The 19,884-nt window shown below is 36.9% G+C and overlaps 1 protein-coding gene across 4 annotated transcripts in view; it reads left to right on the forward strand.

Moving 5' to 3' along the window:
• Window positions 1-2,533: 2,533 nt before the first annotated feature.
• The window catches only part of flna (filamin A, alpha (actin binding protein 280)), a 55,046-nt gene continuing 37,695 nt past the window's right edge, over window positions 2,534-19,884 (forward strand). For all 4 annotated transcript variants that reach the window (XM_009296770.5, XM_017353690.4, XM_009296771.5 and 1 more), the window contains exons 1-2: window positions 2,534-2,787; window positions 7,583-8,059. In XM_009296770.5, coding sequence (XP_009295045.3) covers window positions 7,684-8,059 — 376 coding nt within the window. In that variant the 5' untranslated portion in view covers window positions 2,534-2,787; window positions 7,583-7,683. The remainder of the gene's footprint in view (window positions 2,788-7,582; window positions 8,060-19,884) is intronic.

The following is a 19,884-nucleotide window of genomic DNA, read 5'->3' on the forward strand; positions in this document are numbered from 1 at the left end:
GGTTTTAGACTGCTGGATTTAGTTAAAGGTGTAGAGGGGGTAATGATGTCATCCTGCCCCAGGGGTCTCCGATAAATTACGTGGTTACAGCTGGTCCCCTGTCTTTCCCTTTATGGAATGAAGTCCTGGGAATGTTTGCAGTCAAAGACAGTTACCCAAGGGAGGTTGTCTACAGGAGGTTTTATTGGTACCAAGAGGGTTATAGAGTCACACAGACAGGCCTGTACTGGGCCGTTATAATACCCGGCTGAAATAAAAGTAATGCATTAAACAGCAAACTGTGCATCTTTAAATATTACAAGGTGATCCTTAAAGCCTTGGCTCTTTTAAGCACTTAATCATTGTTGATTGAAATGAGCAAATCGTCCCAGAAGAATGTGAAATAATGTTTGTAATTAATTGTATATCACACACTTTTGGTCAGAAATATCCCAATGCCACAGCTTTTATATCATGACTATAATCTGACACAGACCTAACCCTAAGTGAACGTAAATGTGTGTATATTGAAAGATTAGAAGTTAAATATGATGATTTTCTGTAAACAAAATAGTAAGGACTTCAAATGTCCTCAAGTTTGTTTTCGACATAGTTGCACTATCTGTGAGGAGAGTTTTCAAAGAACACTCAAACACACACACACACACACACACACACACACACACACACACACACACACACACACACACACACACACACACAGAATACAGGATGAATGGTCTCACCAGGACACTCATGACACATTTACACTGTGCAGGCTGGATGAAACCCAGTGTGACGTTTGTGTGAGAAACGTTTTTTGTCTTATAGTGTGCGTTTACACTTCAGTTCTCCTGGTTCTTTTTGTCTGTATCTATACATTTAGTCCTGGTTTACTGAGCATTCACACTGTCTTTAGTAATATGGAGCATAAAAACTATTTTTGTGGCATACATTTGAACTTATTGAACATCCAAAAAATTGCTAAAAGCATTTTAATGTATATTGTTTCTGCACACACGTGATGCTGTTTTTATCAGCATAGGGAGCAGCTGATAAAATGTGAAAATGAGTCAAAACAGTGTTGGAAATTCCTTAGTCACACACAAATGAAGATCTGCTACAAGATGACAAGTTTTCTACTAGGGCTGCACGATATTGGAAACATCTGATATTGTGTGTTTTATTTTTTTGCGATAAATATTGCAATGAATACAGTTTCAGAAGTTGGTTTGAACAGCTTTATTTGACGGTTTTCTGGGAGTCTAACAGCATTCTGATATACTGTGAGAAACTGATTAATCACAAAACAAAAAAAACAAAAAAATGCTTTTCTTACTTTGTTTCTAGTCCAAAAACACAAAAAAATTCTTAGACCAAGTAAAACAAAATGTTTAGTTTTCACCGTCAGAAGAAATAAGTGAAAATTTGTGGTAATTTATTTTTTGTGGAACTTTATTTTTTATTTTGTGGTAAATTATCTGCCAGTGGGGTAAGTGAAATAATCTTGTTTTCACTCTGAAATGTAAAAAGATAAAAAATTAACAAAAACATTTTTTGTGCATAAATCATACAAATTTCATATAAATACAGTAATTAAATACAATTTTCTGGCTCCTATAGTCAGCTATAATTCAGACTAGACATTGCATATCTTGCGATGTGACTGGATGCACACATTGCGATATTGATGCTGAAACGATATATTGCGCAGCCCTATTTCCTACACCTTTATTATATTGTGCTGTTCAATATCATGATGAAAAAACAGGTACACTGTAAAAAGTAATGTTTTATGAGATCCAAAAGCTGGCCCTAAAAGTAAGTGGGGTGTATCCTCCCGTCCCCCTGGTTGCAACGTCCCTGGGTTTCAACTATTTTTAATTCTACAGTTTGACTGATGAAAAATTAAGATGACTTTAAAAGTTCTGATATGCTTAAGCAACAATAATTGTTTTACAGTATGAGCATTCTCTTTTTATATTTGCGTCTTGCATCCTGTTATGCATCCTTTTGGTTTGTTTAGATGTCTTTGGTCTGTATTGTGTTCAGTCATACTGCCAGAGTTTATTTGAAAGCCACCAGTGTTCACTTTTCAGTCATCTCTGTCTGCTTGCTCTGTGTGTTTGGATGGCAGCATTCACTGTTATTCCAAAACATTGAATGCTGCCATCTAAACAATAGGCAAGCTGGCAGAAAACAGGCTGTAAGTTTCAATCTAACATCATTTGAAAAGCTTCCCCAGGTTTTGGGAAGTAAAACAGTAAAACGCAACTCACGAAAAAAAGCAACTGGAAAAAGAAACAAAAGACAACAGAGAGTAAAGAGTCTGTAGGAATTGTTTTGTTAGACGATGTAAAACTACATTGCATGTATATTATTAGTTTAATATCTGCAGCTCTTTGTCGAGCAGCAGCCGTGTTCAGGCATCAGCAGCAGCAGATGGAGGAGCAGATACAGAACAGGGTGACATCATACCTTTACAATCCGAAGGCGCGGCCGCCGGTATCACGTCAGCTCCAGCAGAAGAGTAAACCCCCCTCTTTGATACTTTACCAATTAAGGTTCTCGCATTAAGACCACAGAGGACAGAAGGAGGCAGAAAAGACTAAGGGGTGTCTCTAGTGTTTTTCTCGAGTTCAGCGAACAAGCCTTTCCTCCAGGGACACTCGTCCGGTCCGGGAGGGTCGTGCAGTGAGGTTTCTGCTCTGTGGGACAGTGAAGTTCACTCTCTGCTGCCCGTGCCACACGCAAACCCAGAAGAGACACAGCGACGTAAGAGGTATACTTCAAGACAAGCAGCAAAAAGTAAGTTCACGTCTGTTCATCAAAGTTGCAAATCAAACCTCTATTAAAAGCTGCGAGGCATGTTTTGTCTTGCATTAAGTGCTGGTGTAACGAGCAGCCTACGTTTTGTTCGGTTTTGCAGTCAAAGCTAAACTGAAAAGGGTTAAAAATTTAAAAAATCACAATGACGCAAACTTTCAAAACATAACGTATTGTGTTCTGCGCATGTTTAAGTAGCGGTTTGGGTGTTCCGCGTGCAGTATATGCTGAATAACTGCATGTCATGTACAGCGTAGGCTCTTTTAAGTCCAGTAACCTGTTGTTGAGTACCTATGAGACTAAGATAAAACAAAACAAGCTAACAATATTTTATATAACACAATATACAGTAGGCGTAAATACATTTTTATGGACATTATTGGGTTTGTCTGTATGCCAAAATGTATACGTATTTAATTAATACTGCATATTATGCTGTCATTGACGACATTAAATCTCTGCGGAGGATTTCATCACTTAGTAATCTTATTTAGGCCTCCTCACCAAATAAGGGAAAATATGGAAAGGTCCGCGCGTCTTCATCCTTTGATGTTACAGTTGCGCGCGCCCCCCCATGATCAAGGAGAAGCTTGCATGCAACATCGCGACCATCGCGACCTCACCTGGATGACAAGATATGTGTAACACTGGGTTTTGCAGTAAAATCGCGCACTATTAAAAAAAAAAATGAGAGTATGTTGTCACAATTGATATGTTTTGAGTAAAATGTCAAATTGAGTGTCTGTTTAATCTAGTTTTTGATATGTGTATAGCTACTTATTTCATAAATATGGTTCTAAACTAGCCTTCAAATTGATTTTGCAGTAATATTAGTAATTGTTACATTGATAATTTTACATCTCTTTACGTTGTCGTTTTCTTTCACCTTCCCCATTTGTCTGCAAGAAATATTTAATCATTAAAAACATAATGAAATTTAGTACGATCAATTATTGCATTATTTTTTTAAAAGACAGTTCAGAAAATAAGTGTGTTGTTTCATTTTTGCAGAAATATATCTGTTACACTTAATAAAATGGCTATTTACCCATCATTTAAAAAGTAGATAAAATTAGATAAGAGTAAAATTGATGGATTTTTTTTGATGAGTAATTAAAAAATATTATATAATATGATGTGGCAACATGCCCCACTTTTAGTCAGCCCATACGCAAAAGACTGTCTTTTTTTCCAGGGCAACAGTGGTCAAAATGTGAAGTTAAGGTATATGCTTAAATTAATTGCTACACGTAAACAGAAGGAAAGTATCTTACCTCTTGCAGTCTTATAATTAATTTAATTTTTTGAATAATATACAAAAGAGTTTAGCATCTATTTTTTATTTAATTTCTGTACATACTGCAGTACTTGCAAAGCCACATCCTGTTGATGCACAAGAATGAAACTCTTTTTTACAAAAGTACCCATCATGCCATGCTCCTGCTCAGTGTAATCTGTGCTTTTCACTGATGCAGATGAGATGCACTTCAGCCTTTGCGGTTAACAGCCAGTATGTGGGTAAACCACATGAGCGTGACTGAGTTGAAGTGTCACATGCCAACATCACTTCTCCATCCTGACTAGTATCTGTCCTCAAATGAACTCAGTGTTCAAAGTTAAATTATTTCAATTATCTCAATTTTATCTCATGTTTGAAAACATATACACTAACGTATGTTTAATGTTAAACATATTCTTATGTAGAGATCATGTTTTGATGATATAAAACTACTTAAATGTAACTAATTGCCTTCTCCCAGATATCCAGATAAATTCACTGTTGTCAGATGCAGTGAGTTAGTAGTCTTCTGTCTTAAGGAAGATTAGAGAGTTTAGCTCAGTGTTCCTTTCAACTATGTGTCTTAAACCTTAACATATTATTATATTTGGCTGCTACATATTAGAACATTTTTTTTCTAAAATAAGCAAATTAGAAAAACACTTTTTGTGCAACCTTTGTGTAATTAAGAATAGGGTAAAACCATCCCTGACTCTTCCTGGAAAGCAGGGGCTGACTTCTGTGATTTGGGGGCGGCCAGCCCACCAAATATGTGCTCTTTTTTGCCTTTTATAACCCTTATTTAGCACTCTCTCCATCTATTAATTTGGATTTTATTTTCCATGTCACCATTGGTTTATGTGATGTAAATCCTTGTTTATTGATTGACTATTTGATTGCCAAATCTGTTTCATCAATATCAGATTGGGGTCTCCTGATTCCTCAGTGACTGCTTTTTTTACTTATTAGTTAGGTTTGCCACTTCTGTTTTTTAGTGTTATTCGTTTAAAATAAAATAAACTACAGAACCTGCTAATTCAGACGATTTCTGTTCATCTGATGATAAACGGAACTTGAAATGCTCTTCAATTTTTACTAGCTAAGCTATCTTTAAGTAAAAAAACGTAAAACCAGCATGTCATGCTTCACATCTCCTGCAGATGACGCCAGAACACAACATGGGCACAGCTGTAGGATACTGGCATGTTCTGAATGCTTGTTTGTTCTTCCTTTGTTTCTGAGCAACTGGCCTATTTACAGTTGGACTGGGTTGTGGACAATATAATTTCACATGAGATTTGAGAAACAATAGTGCATTAGTGGTTTTGGGTTATATATTGCAAGAACTAGTCGTGAATATTCCGTCATGATATTGATTTTATGTTTTGTTGTGAGACTGTAGTGTAAAACTCTAGCCTGCTCATCTTTTTGCTCTTTTTTTTAAATATCATGTTTTCTGTAAGTAAATCTGAATGAGACAGAGAATTAGAGCGAGGGTTTAACATGTTAAGTGTGGTTATGTGGATGTTTTATCATGGGGGTGGGGTTTTGGAGAGCGGGTCAGGGGGGCATCGGTGGTTCATTACATGCAGGGCATTCCACAGATTCTCCTGGAGAGACAAATGTGAAAAAAGCTCAAAAGGGAAACATTCTTTTTGGACTGCGTCCTCACACACTGTTTTGGCCCAGTTGCCTTATTTAGTCAGATGCTGAATTAATGCAGCTCTAAATTGTTCTATTTGGTAACTTTCTCCTGCAAAATGGGTGCAGGGAGGATGGAAATGGAGGATGCCAAGATTTGTATATGCACACCTTGGGTATTTAAACACCTCTTTAGACATAGTTTCACCTTTCTACTCATCTAGTGTCAATTTTCCCTTAAGATATTTGGACAGTATGTCCAGCAGCAGTGCATTTTTTCATAATTAGTTGCATTACATCAAGTCATAAATATGGCAGAGAACATTTGCTTTAGTTTAGTCTGTACTGCACTTTTTGAATACATCAATAATTCAGTATGGATTTCAAACCAGTATTATTTTCTTTTAACAAGAACAGGATTAATATCTATGAATAATTATTGATTACATCTGCATTACAGTATCAGATTAAAATTATCTTGTACTTGTAATTGTTACATTATGTACAGTTAAAGTCAGAATTATTAGCACCACCTTTGATTTTTTTTTCTTTTTTAAATATTGCCCAAATTATGTTTAACAGCACAAAGAAATTTTCATCCTTTTTCAGTCATTATCATGTCTGGTAATATTTTTTCTTCGGGAGAAAGTCTTATTTGTTTTATTTCAGCTAGAATAAAAGCTGTTTTTAAAGTTGATTTTTAGCCATTTTAAGGTCAAAATTATTAATCCCTTAAAGCTATATATTTTTTCGATAGTCTAGAGAACAAACCATCAATATACAATAACTTGTCTAATTACCCTAACCTGCCTAGTTAACCTAATTATCCTAGTTAAGACTTTAAATGTCACTTTAAGCTGTATAGAAATGTCTTTTAAAACATCTAGTCAAATATTATGTGCTAACATCATGGCAAAGATAAAAAAAAATCAGTTATTAGAGATGAGTTATTAAAACTATTGTGTTCAGAAATGAGTTTAAAAAAATCTTCTCTCCGTTAAACAGTAATTGGAGAAAAAAATAAACAGAAAGGCTAATAATTTAGAGGGGCTTATTGTTCTGACTTTAACTGTATGGAACAATTCAAAATTTTCATAAGGAGACCAAACAAATCTACTTTATAGGGATCAAAATTTTAAAGGTATACTCCCTAATTATTTTCAGTTTAAAGCCTGGATGTCTTTGGCTGTATTATGTCATTGCTGTTTTAACAAATGCACCGTATTAATGTTTGGTATGTTTGATCTTTCATCTTGAGGTTTTGGTAAAATGGTAAAACGATGGTACAATTTCTGTCAATGGTCACATGACATGTAGGTAAATTAATAGAATATCTTTGCTGTTTTGTTTTAATTTGACATTATTAGATCAATATTGGGATTAAATTATAGCTTCAATTATGTTATGAAATTTTTAATCAGGGCGGTTCATTCCGCTGTGGCGATGTATAAAGGGACTAAGCCGAAGGAAAATGAATGAATGAAATTGTAACCAGTAATTCATTTTCTGCCCACCACATGCTATTTAAGCTACTGACATTTTTTTTGATTTTTGTGTTTTTGTGTTTTTTATTGCACATGACACTTAAACTTAAACTCAACAATACTTGAGTGTAGGCCTACACACAAATAGATATACATTGAGTCAGTGTTGCTTCTGTGCTGTTTTTATTTCAGTTATTTGCATATAAAATAACTAAATGAATAACAGACTCTTTCAGTAGTTTTTAAATACAAAAAAAATGTTTATAGAAACAACGTTTGTTTTTAAAAGCTCACGTATCTAATTTTTATAATAACTGATAAGAAACTGCATCTTCAAGACTGATTTTTGGTCAATCTTTGTTTCCCCTTCTAGTCACATAACTTTGAAAAGAAGAGCACCCGAATTGCAGTTTCTCAAGACTCCACCCAAAAAGCGAGACAGCGAATTAGTGCAGGAGACCCGAGTCGATAAAAATGAGTCAACACACACGCCCCCACCAGTCGAGCGCCGCCGCTCCCCTATCCAACGCTTCTCTCTCCCCGGACAAGGACGCCGACATGCCCGCTACAGAGAAAGATCTCGCCGAGGACGCGCCATGGAAGAAAATCCAGCAAAATACATTCACGCGTTGGTGCAACGAGCATCTGAAATGTGTCAACAAGCGCATAGCGAACCTGCAGACGGACCTGAGCGACGGGCTCCGGCTGATCGCGCTTCTGGAGGTGCTCAGCCAGAAGAAGATGTTCCGCAAGTACAACCAGCGCCCTACCTTCAGACAGATGCAGCTGGAGAACGTCTCCGTGGCGCTGGAGTTCCTGGACATTGAAAACATCAAGCTGGTCTCCATTGGTATGTCATTTTTTACTGCAATTTAGTTTTTTGTTTACATTTCACTTTTTAAATATGGCTTAAGGTATGATAGATATAATGTGTGTTTGGAGGTTGTTACACAATGTATGTTCTGACTGTTAAATACCTAACAAATAGAATATGGAATTTCACGCAGGCCACAAAATAACGGGATAGAGTGATGGAAATGAAGGCCTCTGTGGCCACGGATTGTTTGGTGCACTTTTGTACCGCTTCACAAGCTGCACGTGTTCTGTAGACTTTTTGTAACTTTGTTGCACATGAGAACTGTGGTGAAAATAAGATGTTGCTTTAGTCGAATTTGCAGTTGAGAATCTGACAAAGACTTGAGGAACCACAGTCGCTCCATTCAAGTTTCAAGTCCAGCCCCAAATGTCGTAAAGTACAACAGCAGCAGACATCGTGGCGGACACTTTATGCTGTTTTAACCCAATCTGAGTGCTAGAGATGAAAACTAAAATAGCGTTTAACAGTTTGGTAAAAGTTAACTTATTTTAGTGAAACTTTTCTCTGCTATTCTCGTGTATTTTTGCATTTTAATTTGATTCTTTTGCGGCTTGATATCATACAAATTATCCGTGAACTTGGCGTTCACCAGGCCTGTCGCCCAGAGTAGAAATATCGATCCTGGAGGACACGCCTTTCCCTCATGAGGACCACAGCTGTGTAGCTCACTATGGTTGTATATTTGGGTGTCAACGTTTTAACTGAGGAATTAGAACATCAAGTTACACAACACTGCTTGTGTTAGAGATGTCCAGACACGGTTTCCTTCACTCAGTGATTGATTGATGACTAACAGTGACACGCCCTCTAGTATACTGCTCATTTCAGACACTAGTAGTGGAGTGTGAATCTCTGTTGCTTCACAAGTCTTATTTCTTTTAGTCATAGTTGATATGGCAATAAACACAATCTCTCTCTTTTATAAAACTGATTGCTCTCTATAAACATGCAAAGTAGAGAAGATGCGATTTTTACAATGTCGTCTTAACCATAAAGTACATTTGGCTTGGACAATTAAGTCCCTCCCTATTGTCACATTGCCCCCATACATATTTAATTCATGCATTGTCTTTATAATGGCAACAAGTTTAAAGCTTACAATTTTGCTGGTCTTGCAACAGTGCTTTGTCATTTTTAAAATGACAGATGGCAAAAGAAAATGAGACCAGGTTACTGTTCAGAGAAGCAGTGACTTCTTTATGTACTATGTTCTTTGTATTCTATTGCATTTTAATAGTAAAAGCAAGGTTAGATAAAAGCGTTTTACGGTAAGAATGATAAACAAGACCATAATTTACAGCAGTGCAAACTCAGCTTTTTTTTCTTGGAAATACAACATTTTATAAATATATATGATTTAAGCAATTTGTGAAGTTCCTAACTAAATGCGAGTAGGCAATCTTGATCCTCACTGGAAGCAAGAACTACTTCTGACCACCTGTAAAAGATGACCGCCATCTTCAGTGACTGAAAAGTTCAGTTTTACTAAAGCAAGAGCATTTAACAAATTATTTATTTCAATTATTTACTAAGTTTAAACAGATTTTTGAGCTTCAAGATTTTCAGTCTAGATAAATCTTTCTGTCAGTTTTATTGTACATGTATAGTTTTCTTCAGCAGTGCCACAGCCCAATGGCTGTAGGGCTCCGCTCTTAATGGAAGAGTTTCCCAACAGCGCCTAGAGGGTATGAATAAACATCCTTTCAGTTGTGTTGCAATCAAGGATCATTCATCGATTGCTCTATTTGTATTTAGAAACTCCTTCATCCCTTACTGTTAATATGAGCAAACTCAGTTTAGCTTTTACATGATTGTGTGATTGCATGTTTTTAATAATGGCATAGCACAACCAATGGAGCCAATTGTCATGCATATCAGTTTTCTTCCTGAAAATGTAATTTATTTTTTAAAATTGTATTATTTAATAGTTTAGATCTTTTATAACGTTCTTGCTTTTGGAATGAAGGCATTAACCTTTGAACAACAGATTGTGAACATGAATCTTTAAATGTGCATTTGTGTTGAGCAAGCATACAGATGGTGTTATGCATGTTTCTGTCATAACAGGCCCCATATTTTGCTTGTCTATACGAATGCAGAACTGCTTTCCCTGACAGCCTCGTATCTCTGTCTTCATCTGGGTGGGGTTCATAAAAAAGCTTTCAAGTGTGGAGCCTAGAGACGCTCTAATCGGTTTCTTCATCTGGCCTGTTGTTAGTACTTAAATGTGACATAGCGGATCTTGATTTTAATCAGCATAAGTTTTTAAGAATATTTATGGCACTTAAGAATATTTGATGTTCTGCAAATGTCTTGCACATCGTCTCACCTTGCTTGAGGTGCTTTTAAATGCATCAATTCCACATGGAGTCAGAATAATGACTTTGGTCAGGGTAATTGTCTTCAAGTTTGTCCAAGTGAGTTGCAGGTTAAGACTTGATTCTGCTGTCATGAAGTGAGTGCCTGAAGGTGCTGGATAGAATGAATTCAGTAAACTGTTGTTCAACAGTTCAGAGCCTCCCTAATTCAGTAAGCTCAAATTTCGATAATTCTTGATATAAAATTAGAACTTGAACTGGAGTTCCAGGTTCAAGTGTTTCCCTATTCAACACTTTAAAGTCTTCTAGCATGCAAGTGTTGGAAACATTTAACTATTTCACCGTCTATTACACAAAGCAGCATTTTAATTTTGTTAAGAATATATTTATTTTTCTTAGTAAAATGATTTCAAACTCCATTTGAGGCATGCAAATGTTTAACAAGTCCATAGTTGAAGGAGAATACCTGTTGTTTCCTTGCTTTATTGGTTACGCCAGGATTTTCTGTTCATTTGAATAGTGGTGCTGTGGCAATGTTGCACAGCAATTTTTCAGGCGACGTTGTCGAGGAGATACTTTACTCATTTATCACATTTTATAAGCATCAAAAAAGGAAAATATTCATAGACCTGAACGAAACTTATCCTGAAATTTAAAAAAACTGAAAGCAAAAATAAAGTTAGTCTCTGTTAACTTTCTTTTATTACTTTATTCTTTTTATTAATCTCATGAAGCTTTTCTAATTAAGTAATCAAAGCAAAAGCTAAAGACTGTTTCCATATTGTTATTGGAAGGATTAAGTGCACCAATATGGAAGTTTTGGCTGATATACTGGTAAGTCTCTCTCTATTTTTAGACGATAGTTGATATATAGGCCAATAATCTCAAGTCGGATTACAAGGCACAATGACAGCGGATTATTTTACAACCTCAGCTGCAGAAAATAAAACTCAACCAAACAAAGAAACAAAAAAAAAAAAAAAATCAGATCACCAGGATCTTTCTTTTCCTAAAATTCTTAGCAAATAATAATAATAGTTTGTTTTAATTAATTGCTTTTCTTCTTTTAGTCAGTGTGAGAGACACTGCCAATATCTTCGTTAGTCATTGAACTTTGTCATCTATAGCAGCCCGTTTTGATCCATTAATCCAAATTCATGGTAGGTCTCTTGTGCAAGGCATCAGTGGAGTTCTACTTTTACACAACCTCCTTCATTCCAGTGCTCCTGAACAGGACATCCATGTAATTGCAGTTTGTTTCAATCTCAGATAAGTCAGTATAAAGTGCACTAGTTCTGATGTGCATCAGTGGCATGTGTGCGTGATTGTGTACCCTCACACTGTTCACCACACTGGAAAGCACCCGATGAAAAGTCTCGCTACCCAACCACAATGTGGTTGGATCGTTTTGTTTTATATTCCTAATTTGTCATACCAGAAACAAATTTCTGCAGAAATGAAAAGAATTGGGTGATTTGGTTCTTGAATGACTCCGTGACTCCGATTCTGTTGTTCCACTCTACTGGTAAATCTATTGAAGGTTATTTTTAAGGTCGTTGTCACTCTGCTAGACAAAACAGTGGCACGAAAACCACATGAAGACGTCTGCCATGTGCTTTCTGTTCTACAAAAAACCTTGTGATTTGCAAACCGAGAGAGACAAATAGGTAGGTAGGTAAATGGATAAATGGACCATGAATAAAGAGGAGTAGAAGAGAATGTGACTACAGGGGTGTAGCCGTCATTGCAGATTTGATGTGGACAGAATGTCTGTTTTATTCTGTTATATAGTCCAGTCCATGGTTTGGGGAATTAATTTAAACCACAAACTGCAAAGAGATTTTGCAACTGAAGTAAACTGACAAACGGGTTGCAGTAAGGATGCTGTAAATTGGTGAAATATTTAAAATGCATTAAACAAAATCAAATTTTAGCAGAATTGGATCAAATGTTGTTCTGGATATCAGCTAGTTGAGCCAAAAGACCCAGCAAAATTTCAAACTTAATTCTCTTTATGAAATTAAAAGATTATAAGCAACTTTTATCAATTCATATCTTGATGCACAATCTGATAAAAGCTGGTCGTTTATAAAACTGTTAAAATATTCACAATCTTCTCTAGGATACACTGGAAAAAAATTAATGGTTGCTTTAAGGTTGCTTTGCAAGCTGAATCAAATTAACCTTATGAGCTGATTGAACTTACTCATTTATTATATTAAACTGACATAAAACCGCTTGTGTAACTTTAAAAATAAAGTTAGAACATGTTTAACTTGGGTTGTAAAAAAAAAAAACATTTTGTCTTGGCTAATTGATTATCTTGTTCTTTACAGTGTAGTGGTGGAACTTCTTGTCAAGCTAAAGTGGTACATTAGTTTTTTGTTGTTGTACAAGCACGTAATGGCAATTATTATTTATTAGAGTGAAAAAAATAATGTGAATGTTACCAAATTTTAGTTGGCGACAGAAGAGAAATGGTCAAAAGGAAATGTATACGCTTGTAAATTATGCATCATTGTGCAGTGCTATTTGGAGAGTATGTGCCAAGGCATCGCTTGACTTGTGCAAATTATGTGAAGAAGCTCACTTTGAGCAATTATTCAATGAAGTGCAGGGGACAAATAAAAGGGAAGTCCAAATTAAGTTAATACAGAGATGTGGGGTATTTTTGCAGTATTCCTACACAGGATATGACTTGTTCATATTGGGAGAATGGAGGTGGGTCAAATGGGGATGAATGACAAATAAGAGAAGTGCAAGTGGGATCAAGGAAGGGTGGAGGGGAGGTTTCCTAATGGCTATAATTGCATTGCGCTTCCTTGATCCGGCAACCCAGAGAAGAATGTATTATCACAGCGCTGATGTAAGACTCTTCAAAAGGATTGTCAAATCTAGATGTTTTATCTCTGATGTCTTAAGGGAAACAATTAAAAACAATTGACACTTATCAGATTGTCATTTTTCACCACTTTTATTGAAGATTTGAGATGGACTACTGATGAATGGAAATGCCGTTGAACATGGCCAGATCTTGTTAATGTCGGCATTAAAATGCCTTGTATTTCTGTAGAAGATATGGAGTGTGCAGCTAAACAGACCCTATGGGCTTTGATGTAATGAAAATCACATGTTTAATATGAACTGATACTCTCCTGGCCTCTTGTTTGAGGTGAAGTTGATGGAACTGGGACCCGTCCAGCCACTAAACTACTCGGCCAAATGACAATCCAGCTCTGTCAATATGGGGTTTTGCAAAAGCACTACCGCAGCAGTTTTGTGCTGTAGTCAGTTTTCCCTCCCTCAGTCTTTCTCTTCCTTTCTCCGCCTCCTCCCTCTCCTCTGTAATCAGAAACCCCTGTGCAAGGGAATGGGTGGCCTGCCAGGATCAAGTTTGCTTCTGCCCTTTTAAGGCTAAAAAACCAAGGGGAACATTTCCAGAGAGAGAGAAGAGAGAAGAGAAGGAGGGAGGAAAGGAGGGAGGGACATTTGGAAGTCATTGCAAGAAAACTTCCTTTTCTTTTACTTTGAGTTCATGCTCCTAAAATTGTGTATTGTAAGTGCTTTGTTTAAAAAAATAAAAACTAAACCCGGGATGAGTAGAATTAGCCATTTCTGTACCACATGGTTCTCATTAAATCCTGCAGCAACAGTTGTTTTCATGCTTATTTTAGGTTCTTCAAACTGTAAATGTTGGACAGAAAGAAACATGCTGACTAGCTCTTGTCATTTGCGGGCAGGCCTTGCGGCAAAAGTTTATCTCTGTGTTAAACTGATATGTAACTTTGAACCATACAGTCTTTGTCTTTGAGGAAACCGGGGCCCCTGTTTAAAAAGAAATGCCAGCTTAATGTTTTCTTGAAGCTGGTAAAATGGGAAGTTCGCCTTTTGTTGTGTAAAATTTGTCTTCATCCATGCCTTTCCTTTTCTCATCAACAACATCATCACTGAACTCAAATGCGGACATGACATGTTGAAAAATGCACTTAAAATCAGGTATAAAGTGCATATTTGACCTTTGAAGTTGGGTCTGGCCCAAATTAAGCGTGAGTATTTCAACAAATGGCTCATACATGAAAATGACATCACATGACTATACAAATTTGTGTAATCTCTAAAGAATGAAATGTAACAGTATTCTCTAGTAATTTTCACAATATAATTACATGATCCAAATTAGATTTACTCTGATGTACTTAACCAAATGAAAGAGGTCTGTTTTTACTTCAGTTACACCAGCTTCAACTTAGGTTTTAGCTTCAACTTGCCTCAACACACCTGCACGGATGTTTCTAGAAAGCCTAATAAGAGCTTGATTAGCTAGCTCAGGTGTGTCTGATTGGGGTTGGAACTAAACTTTACAGGACACTGGCCCTCCGGGACCATGTTTGGACATGTCTTTAAAAACTGAAAGAATGCTGCTGACGATACTAACTAACTTTTGCTAACTGAAGAAATTTAAACGATGAACATTGATCACACACTTACCGAAACTTAAGAGAGTGGCAAAACCGGATTTCACCATTTCCAGATGCGAAAAACTCTGGGGTAAAAAATGTTTCTTACAAACATATTTTTGTTGCATGTTAGCAGACCACTGTAATTCACAAATGTAGGTCCACACGCCAGCTATGCTCTCATAGTGGGGAAATGGAAGCAAAACCTTCGTTGCCACATTTATAAACGCAACACAGATGACCCGTCTCTAAACAGTTTTTCTACTACTTGGTTGAACTACGGTTGGCAACACAACCAGTCATCTCATTCAACACTGTAAAGGCTGATTTATACTTCTGCGTAGAGTGATCGGCGTGACCCACGGCACCTGCCTTGCACGTAGTCCTACATTTAAACCTCTGCATGCTGTTTGTGTTGCTCTGCGATAACGTTTCCGAAACGCTAGCAGGAAGTAGATGTTTATGTTCCTCTGTGTCATGTTTCTTCATGGGGGTTTTGTTTTTTTCTGAACACTACCTTAATGTACAAGTAGCTAAAACTCGCTCATTCAGAGGTGGCAACCGGCAGACATGCAACAACTTTGAATCATAGGTGAACACAAAACAAAAGTTTCCATCTAGATTTACTTTACTGTATTTGAGACTCGCTCCAACGAGTTTTCGCTGCTCTCAGTCTTGCCCACACTGGTCACAGCTACCAAGCTGACCAATCATAAAGCTTGTGCCAAGCATCGTTCAACAGCTAGGGCTATGCGACCGCGCGAAAGCTGCACTAGAGCATACGCGCCTTTGCATCTTTGAAGCTAGACTACATATTAATGAATTTGCATCTTTTTCACAATTGGTTTTTTCACACTTTTTTTTTTTGACTAATTGGTTCAAACAGTTTTTCTCATAATTAATGCTGGAAACTCAATGATGTCACTTTGACATCCAATCTTTACGCTGGAATTTACACAATGGTCTCCACGCAGCTTCATAATTTCTTTTCAAAGTAAAAGAACGAATGTTCGAAACTAAATTTCACCTTTTTTTTTCTTTTTCTTTTTTTTCTTTTTTTAATGAAATGTGTCCTTACAGTGTTTTAAGCAACATGAGACATTGATGTCTGTCAACATCTAAAAAAACTGTGTTTTGGTGTTTTGCAACTCTTTAAAGAACGCAAGATATCTTGAGTCCAGACAAACACACCAATGACTTTCTCAGACATTTAAAAAAAATAAATAAATAATGTGTTTCACAGAAGAATTAAAAGCCTTATTAGAGCAAGGAGTGAGAAGGGGGGTGGTTCATTCCTGTCAAGTTTTCTGTGTCTCTGATTGCGTTTGTGCCCAGACGTCCTGACCACGATGATAAGACCTTTTTGGAATGTGGGCAATTTCCTCAAACCTCCTCTACCAACGTACACAAACATGAAACCCCCACTGCTTGGAAATGACCTCAACTTTGTGAATGAAAGGATATTAGGCGAATTATCGAACCCAAGTTTGTGACATTTTCCACCTCGTCTGCGTGTTAAACATCTGCGTTGTGTTATGTTGTTCGGCAGTGTGGGGTCAAGGGTGAGGGCTGATGTCAGAGCGGCGGAGGGTATTTGGCATGTCCAGACAGAGTGAGTCATGGGAGTGAATCTCTGCTCAGATCCACTACTGATGATTACTCAGCGCTCCAACAAGGCTCAAACAGGAAGACCATAGTTCGCCAACATTGTCTGAGTCAATGGTTGTGTTTCAGGCTTGGCAGGCAAGCAGTAAGGGAGGCAGAATGGTAGCAAAGCATATCCACAATCAGGCCTGTTTACAAAGATGCCTTCATCTGATCGCCAGCACATCAGTGCCTTTATCCTATAATCTTTGGATGGTGTTAAAATATTATTCTAGGATTTGTTGGGCTAGATTTTTGCAATTGTACTCTAGTTTATATAGTTTTGATTCAGTGTCAATTAATTTTCAATATTTAATTTACAGTGTTTGCTTTACTGACATGGGATCGGTATTTAAATATAATTGCTGGTTACTGGTAACCACCCTGTTTGTCTACATTATTAAAATACACATTTACATTAGCAATAGAGTACACACTGTTCTATAATTACATGCTTTTTTGAGAGATAAACACTAACAAGAAATCATAAATATACATCTAATTAACAGAAGTTAAGTGCTGTGCACACAAAGTACAATCACTAGATCTGGTGAGTGTGTGCCCTTTCAGTTTTGTCACCCTAATTTTTACATTGTTTACTTCTAAACATTTTACTTTAAACTTTTATTTCTTCCACATCTGAAATTTTGTTGATCTTTAATTTTTGTCTTAAGTTATAATATTTTTAAGTGAATTTAAAAATTCTTCAAAATGGGAAGTTTTATTAAATTGAAAATCCCATATTTTAATTGGTCTTGTTCCTCCGTCTGTTTATGGCCAGCATTTACTATAATGTGCCATTAGTAATGCATGAAGAATGCCTTCTTCTGAGAAGTAAGCATTATGGCCTCTAAATATTTACTTTGGTTATCTCTTAATCTCGCTTGTATTTGTGTTAGATCATCGGACATGATGTCATGGTGCCTTCATGCAGAAATACGTCTGTTTAGTCATCGAGTGACTGGGCAGCAATGGCTCTTCCTTGGCTATTGGACTATCTTTGTCCTTTTGTGTATTCTGTCGTTGCTCATTTTAGTCAGCATCTCTTTTCTGCTTCTGTCCCCCTCTTTGCGTCATCCTATCTCTATCTCTGTCTCCTTTGATTTATCTTCACTTACTCACTGCCAGCTTTCTCTGTCGGACATGAGATTCATGTTTTGGGAATTTGATGGAGAGCTGTGAGCACAAATGTCCTTAAAAGGAGTAAGTGTGCTGTGTGTATGTTTCCTGGAGTGTGTGGTGGGAATGCAGCAGCAGCAGCAACACAGATTCCTGTCATGTTTCATGTGTTTGCCATTGTGTGCAGTGCGTCATCAGGCCAGTGTCTCAGCCTTCAACCCCCACTCGCCACATGAAGACAAGGTTAAGGGGATTGTGTGGTCTTGGATGAAGCAGCTATAGTTAATTAGTGTGGTTAATTTTTTTTTGTTCGTTTATTTGACTTTTAATATTTTCAGCGATTCTTTTGAAGGTGTTAAATGACTTATGTATTTTGGTGTTGTCTGTACTAAAAATTGTAAGCTAACTTAACCACCCGTTCCCAAACATTGCTGTTGCGATGTTAACTCTCTTCAACTATAGGAAAATTAAATCTCGACTTCTATTGTTTTAAATTTTTTGATCGTTTCTTATTGAGGGTGTTGATTGTGTAATTCCAAGGTAGAAGTAAATAATCAACAAATCAAATGCTTGGTGGCAAAAATAAAAAAACGGGCCAAAATATGGCTTTCAAATTTAATCCATAAAACTGGAGTAATTGCCGAGCCCTGTCACTAAATAAAAAAAAAAATCGATATATTGTTATAGCATCACTTTGCGACTGCTTTGGAAAATAGTGTTCATCGTAGACGTCATGTGATGACTGTTCATGAAGGAACGTGTAGTCTGGCACATCTGTTACCCACGACAAGTCGAGATTTTATAAAGATAATTTTTTTTGCATCATCAGACATAGTTACTTTTGTAACCGACAATTAAAATTGTGTTATCTGACCGGGGCTCAAGATCGACCTGCAGACTTTCTATTCAAACATCCCTACCCCCATTCCAGCTTTACCCCAAAAGTCATTATGAGCCATTTGCCTGCATTGCTTTTTAACTCATTCAACAGATTTGTGGGAGCTGCAAACAACAGCTTGTTCTGCCTGTAAGAATTGATGCTGGGGATTCAGAGAAGAAAAAGATAGCCTGATTGTTATGTACACTCCCAATTTTAAGCCCATTTCTAATCCACATAATGATCTTCTCTGTGAATATAACCATATGAAATGATCTGTCAAATGCAGCTCAACTCCCAAGGCCCTAAAGGCCAAAAATATGCTGCACTAAAGGAAAATGTCTGTGTATCATTTTAATCATGCACTTTGTGATTGATTTGTGCTTCTCAGAGTGTGTAAAGCCCTGCCCTTACTTGCTAGATTGCAAGGTCCGCCTTTAATACCATAAACAAGCACCAACAAGCTTGTGTGGAGTCTTGTTTTTTTTTTTTTTTGTCTTCTGGAATAACCGTGAATCAGGCTGCAGCATTCTCCCATAATAGTTTGCATTACTGCATTTTCTGCTCATATTTTCTTTCCACCAATGCCTTGTTGGAATAAGATGCATCAGAGTCACATAAAGCTGGCATGGTCTACAGGGCCGTTCCACTTGAACTGACTCTGGAAGAATTTGGTGATTGTTAAAACTCCCCCTACCAACATGAACCATAATGGCACTTCTTTATTGGGTCCATAAATTTCCATATTATTGCCCCATTGCTGAGGCACATATCCCTTGTTTGGTCTATGAATAAAGGGATCAGAGAAGGTTCAATTGCACCTTTGCCAGAAGCAAAGATGAATTCCAACAGGCTCTGGGGGCTCATGGTTTGTAAACCGCACCAGGAGACCAGAACTAGAGAAAAATGTGAAATGTATTATTTTACGTGGCCAAACAAGCACTGTTGGATAACTGCAATGGGTCAGCGGGGGGATACAATGTTATGTGAGATCTCACAATATACAATGCATTCATTACAAATCTATTTCTGAACAGATCAAGCGCTTGCTTTCCTCTTTCTGACAGTGTTTTGCTCTGCCAGCTAGATTATTCTATTTTAAAGCATTCATTTAGAAATTAATGTACTCTCCATCAAAAAGGCATCGTTCACCCTAAAATTAAAGTTTTATTTATAGTAATTTTATTAACCCTTAACCTCAAGGGTTTATTTCTTGTTAACATGAATGAAATCATTTAGACGACATTTTGGTAACCAAAGAATTGATTGTAGCCATTGTCTTCCCTACTGCATATTTTACTCTACTATGGACTTCATTGGGTGAAGGTAACTTTTTGGTCACCAGCATTTTTCAAAATGTCTAAATCATTTTATAAATATCAT

Source organism: Danio rerio, chromosome 23, assembly GCF_049306965.1.
Source record: "Danio rerio strain Tuebingen ecotype United States chromosome 23, GRCz12tu, whole genome shotgun sequence".
Taxonomy (NCBI): Eukaryota; Metazoa; Chordata; class Actinopteri; order Cypriniformes; family Danionidae; genus Danio; species Danio rerio.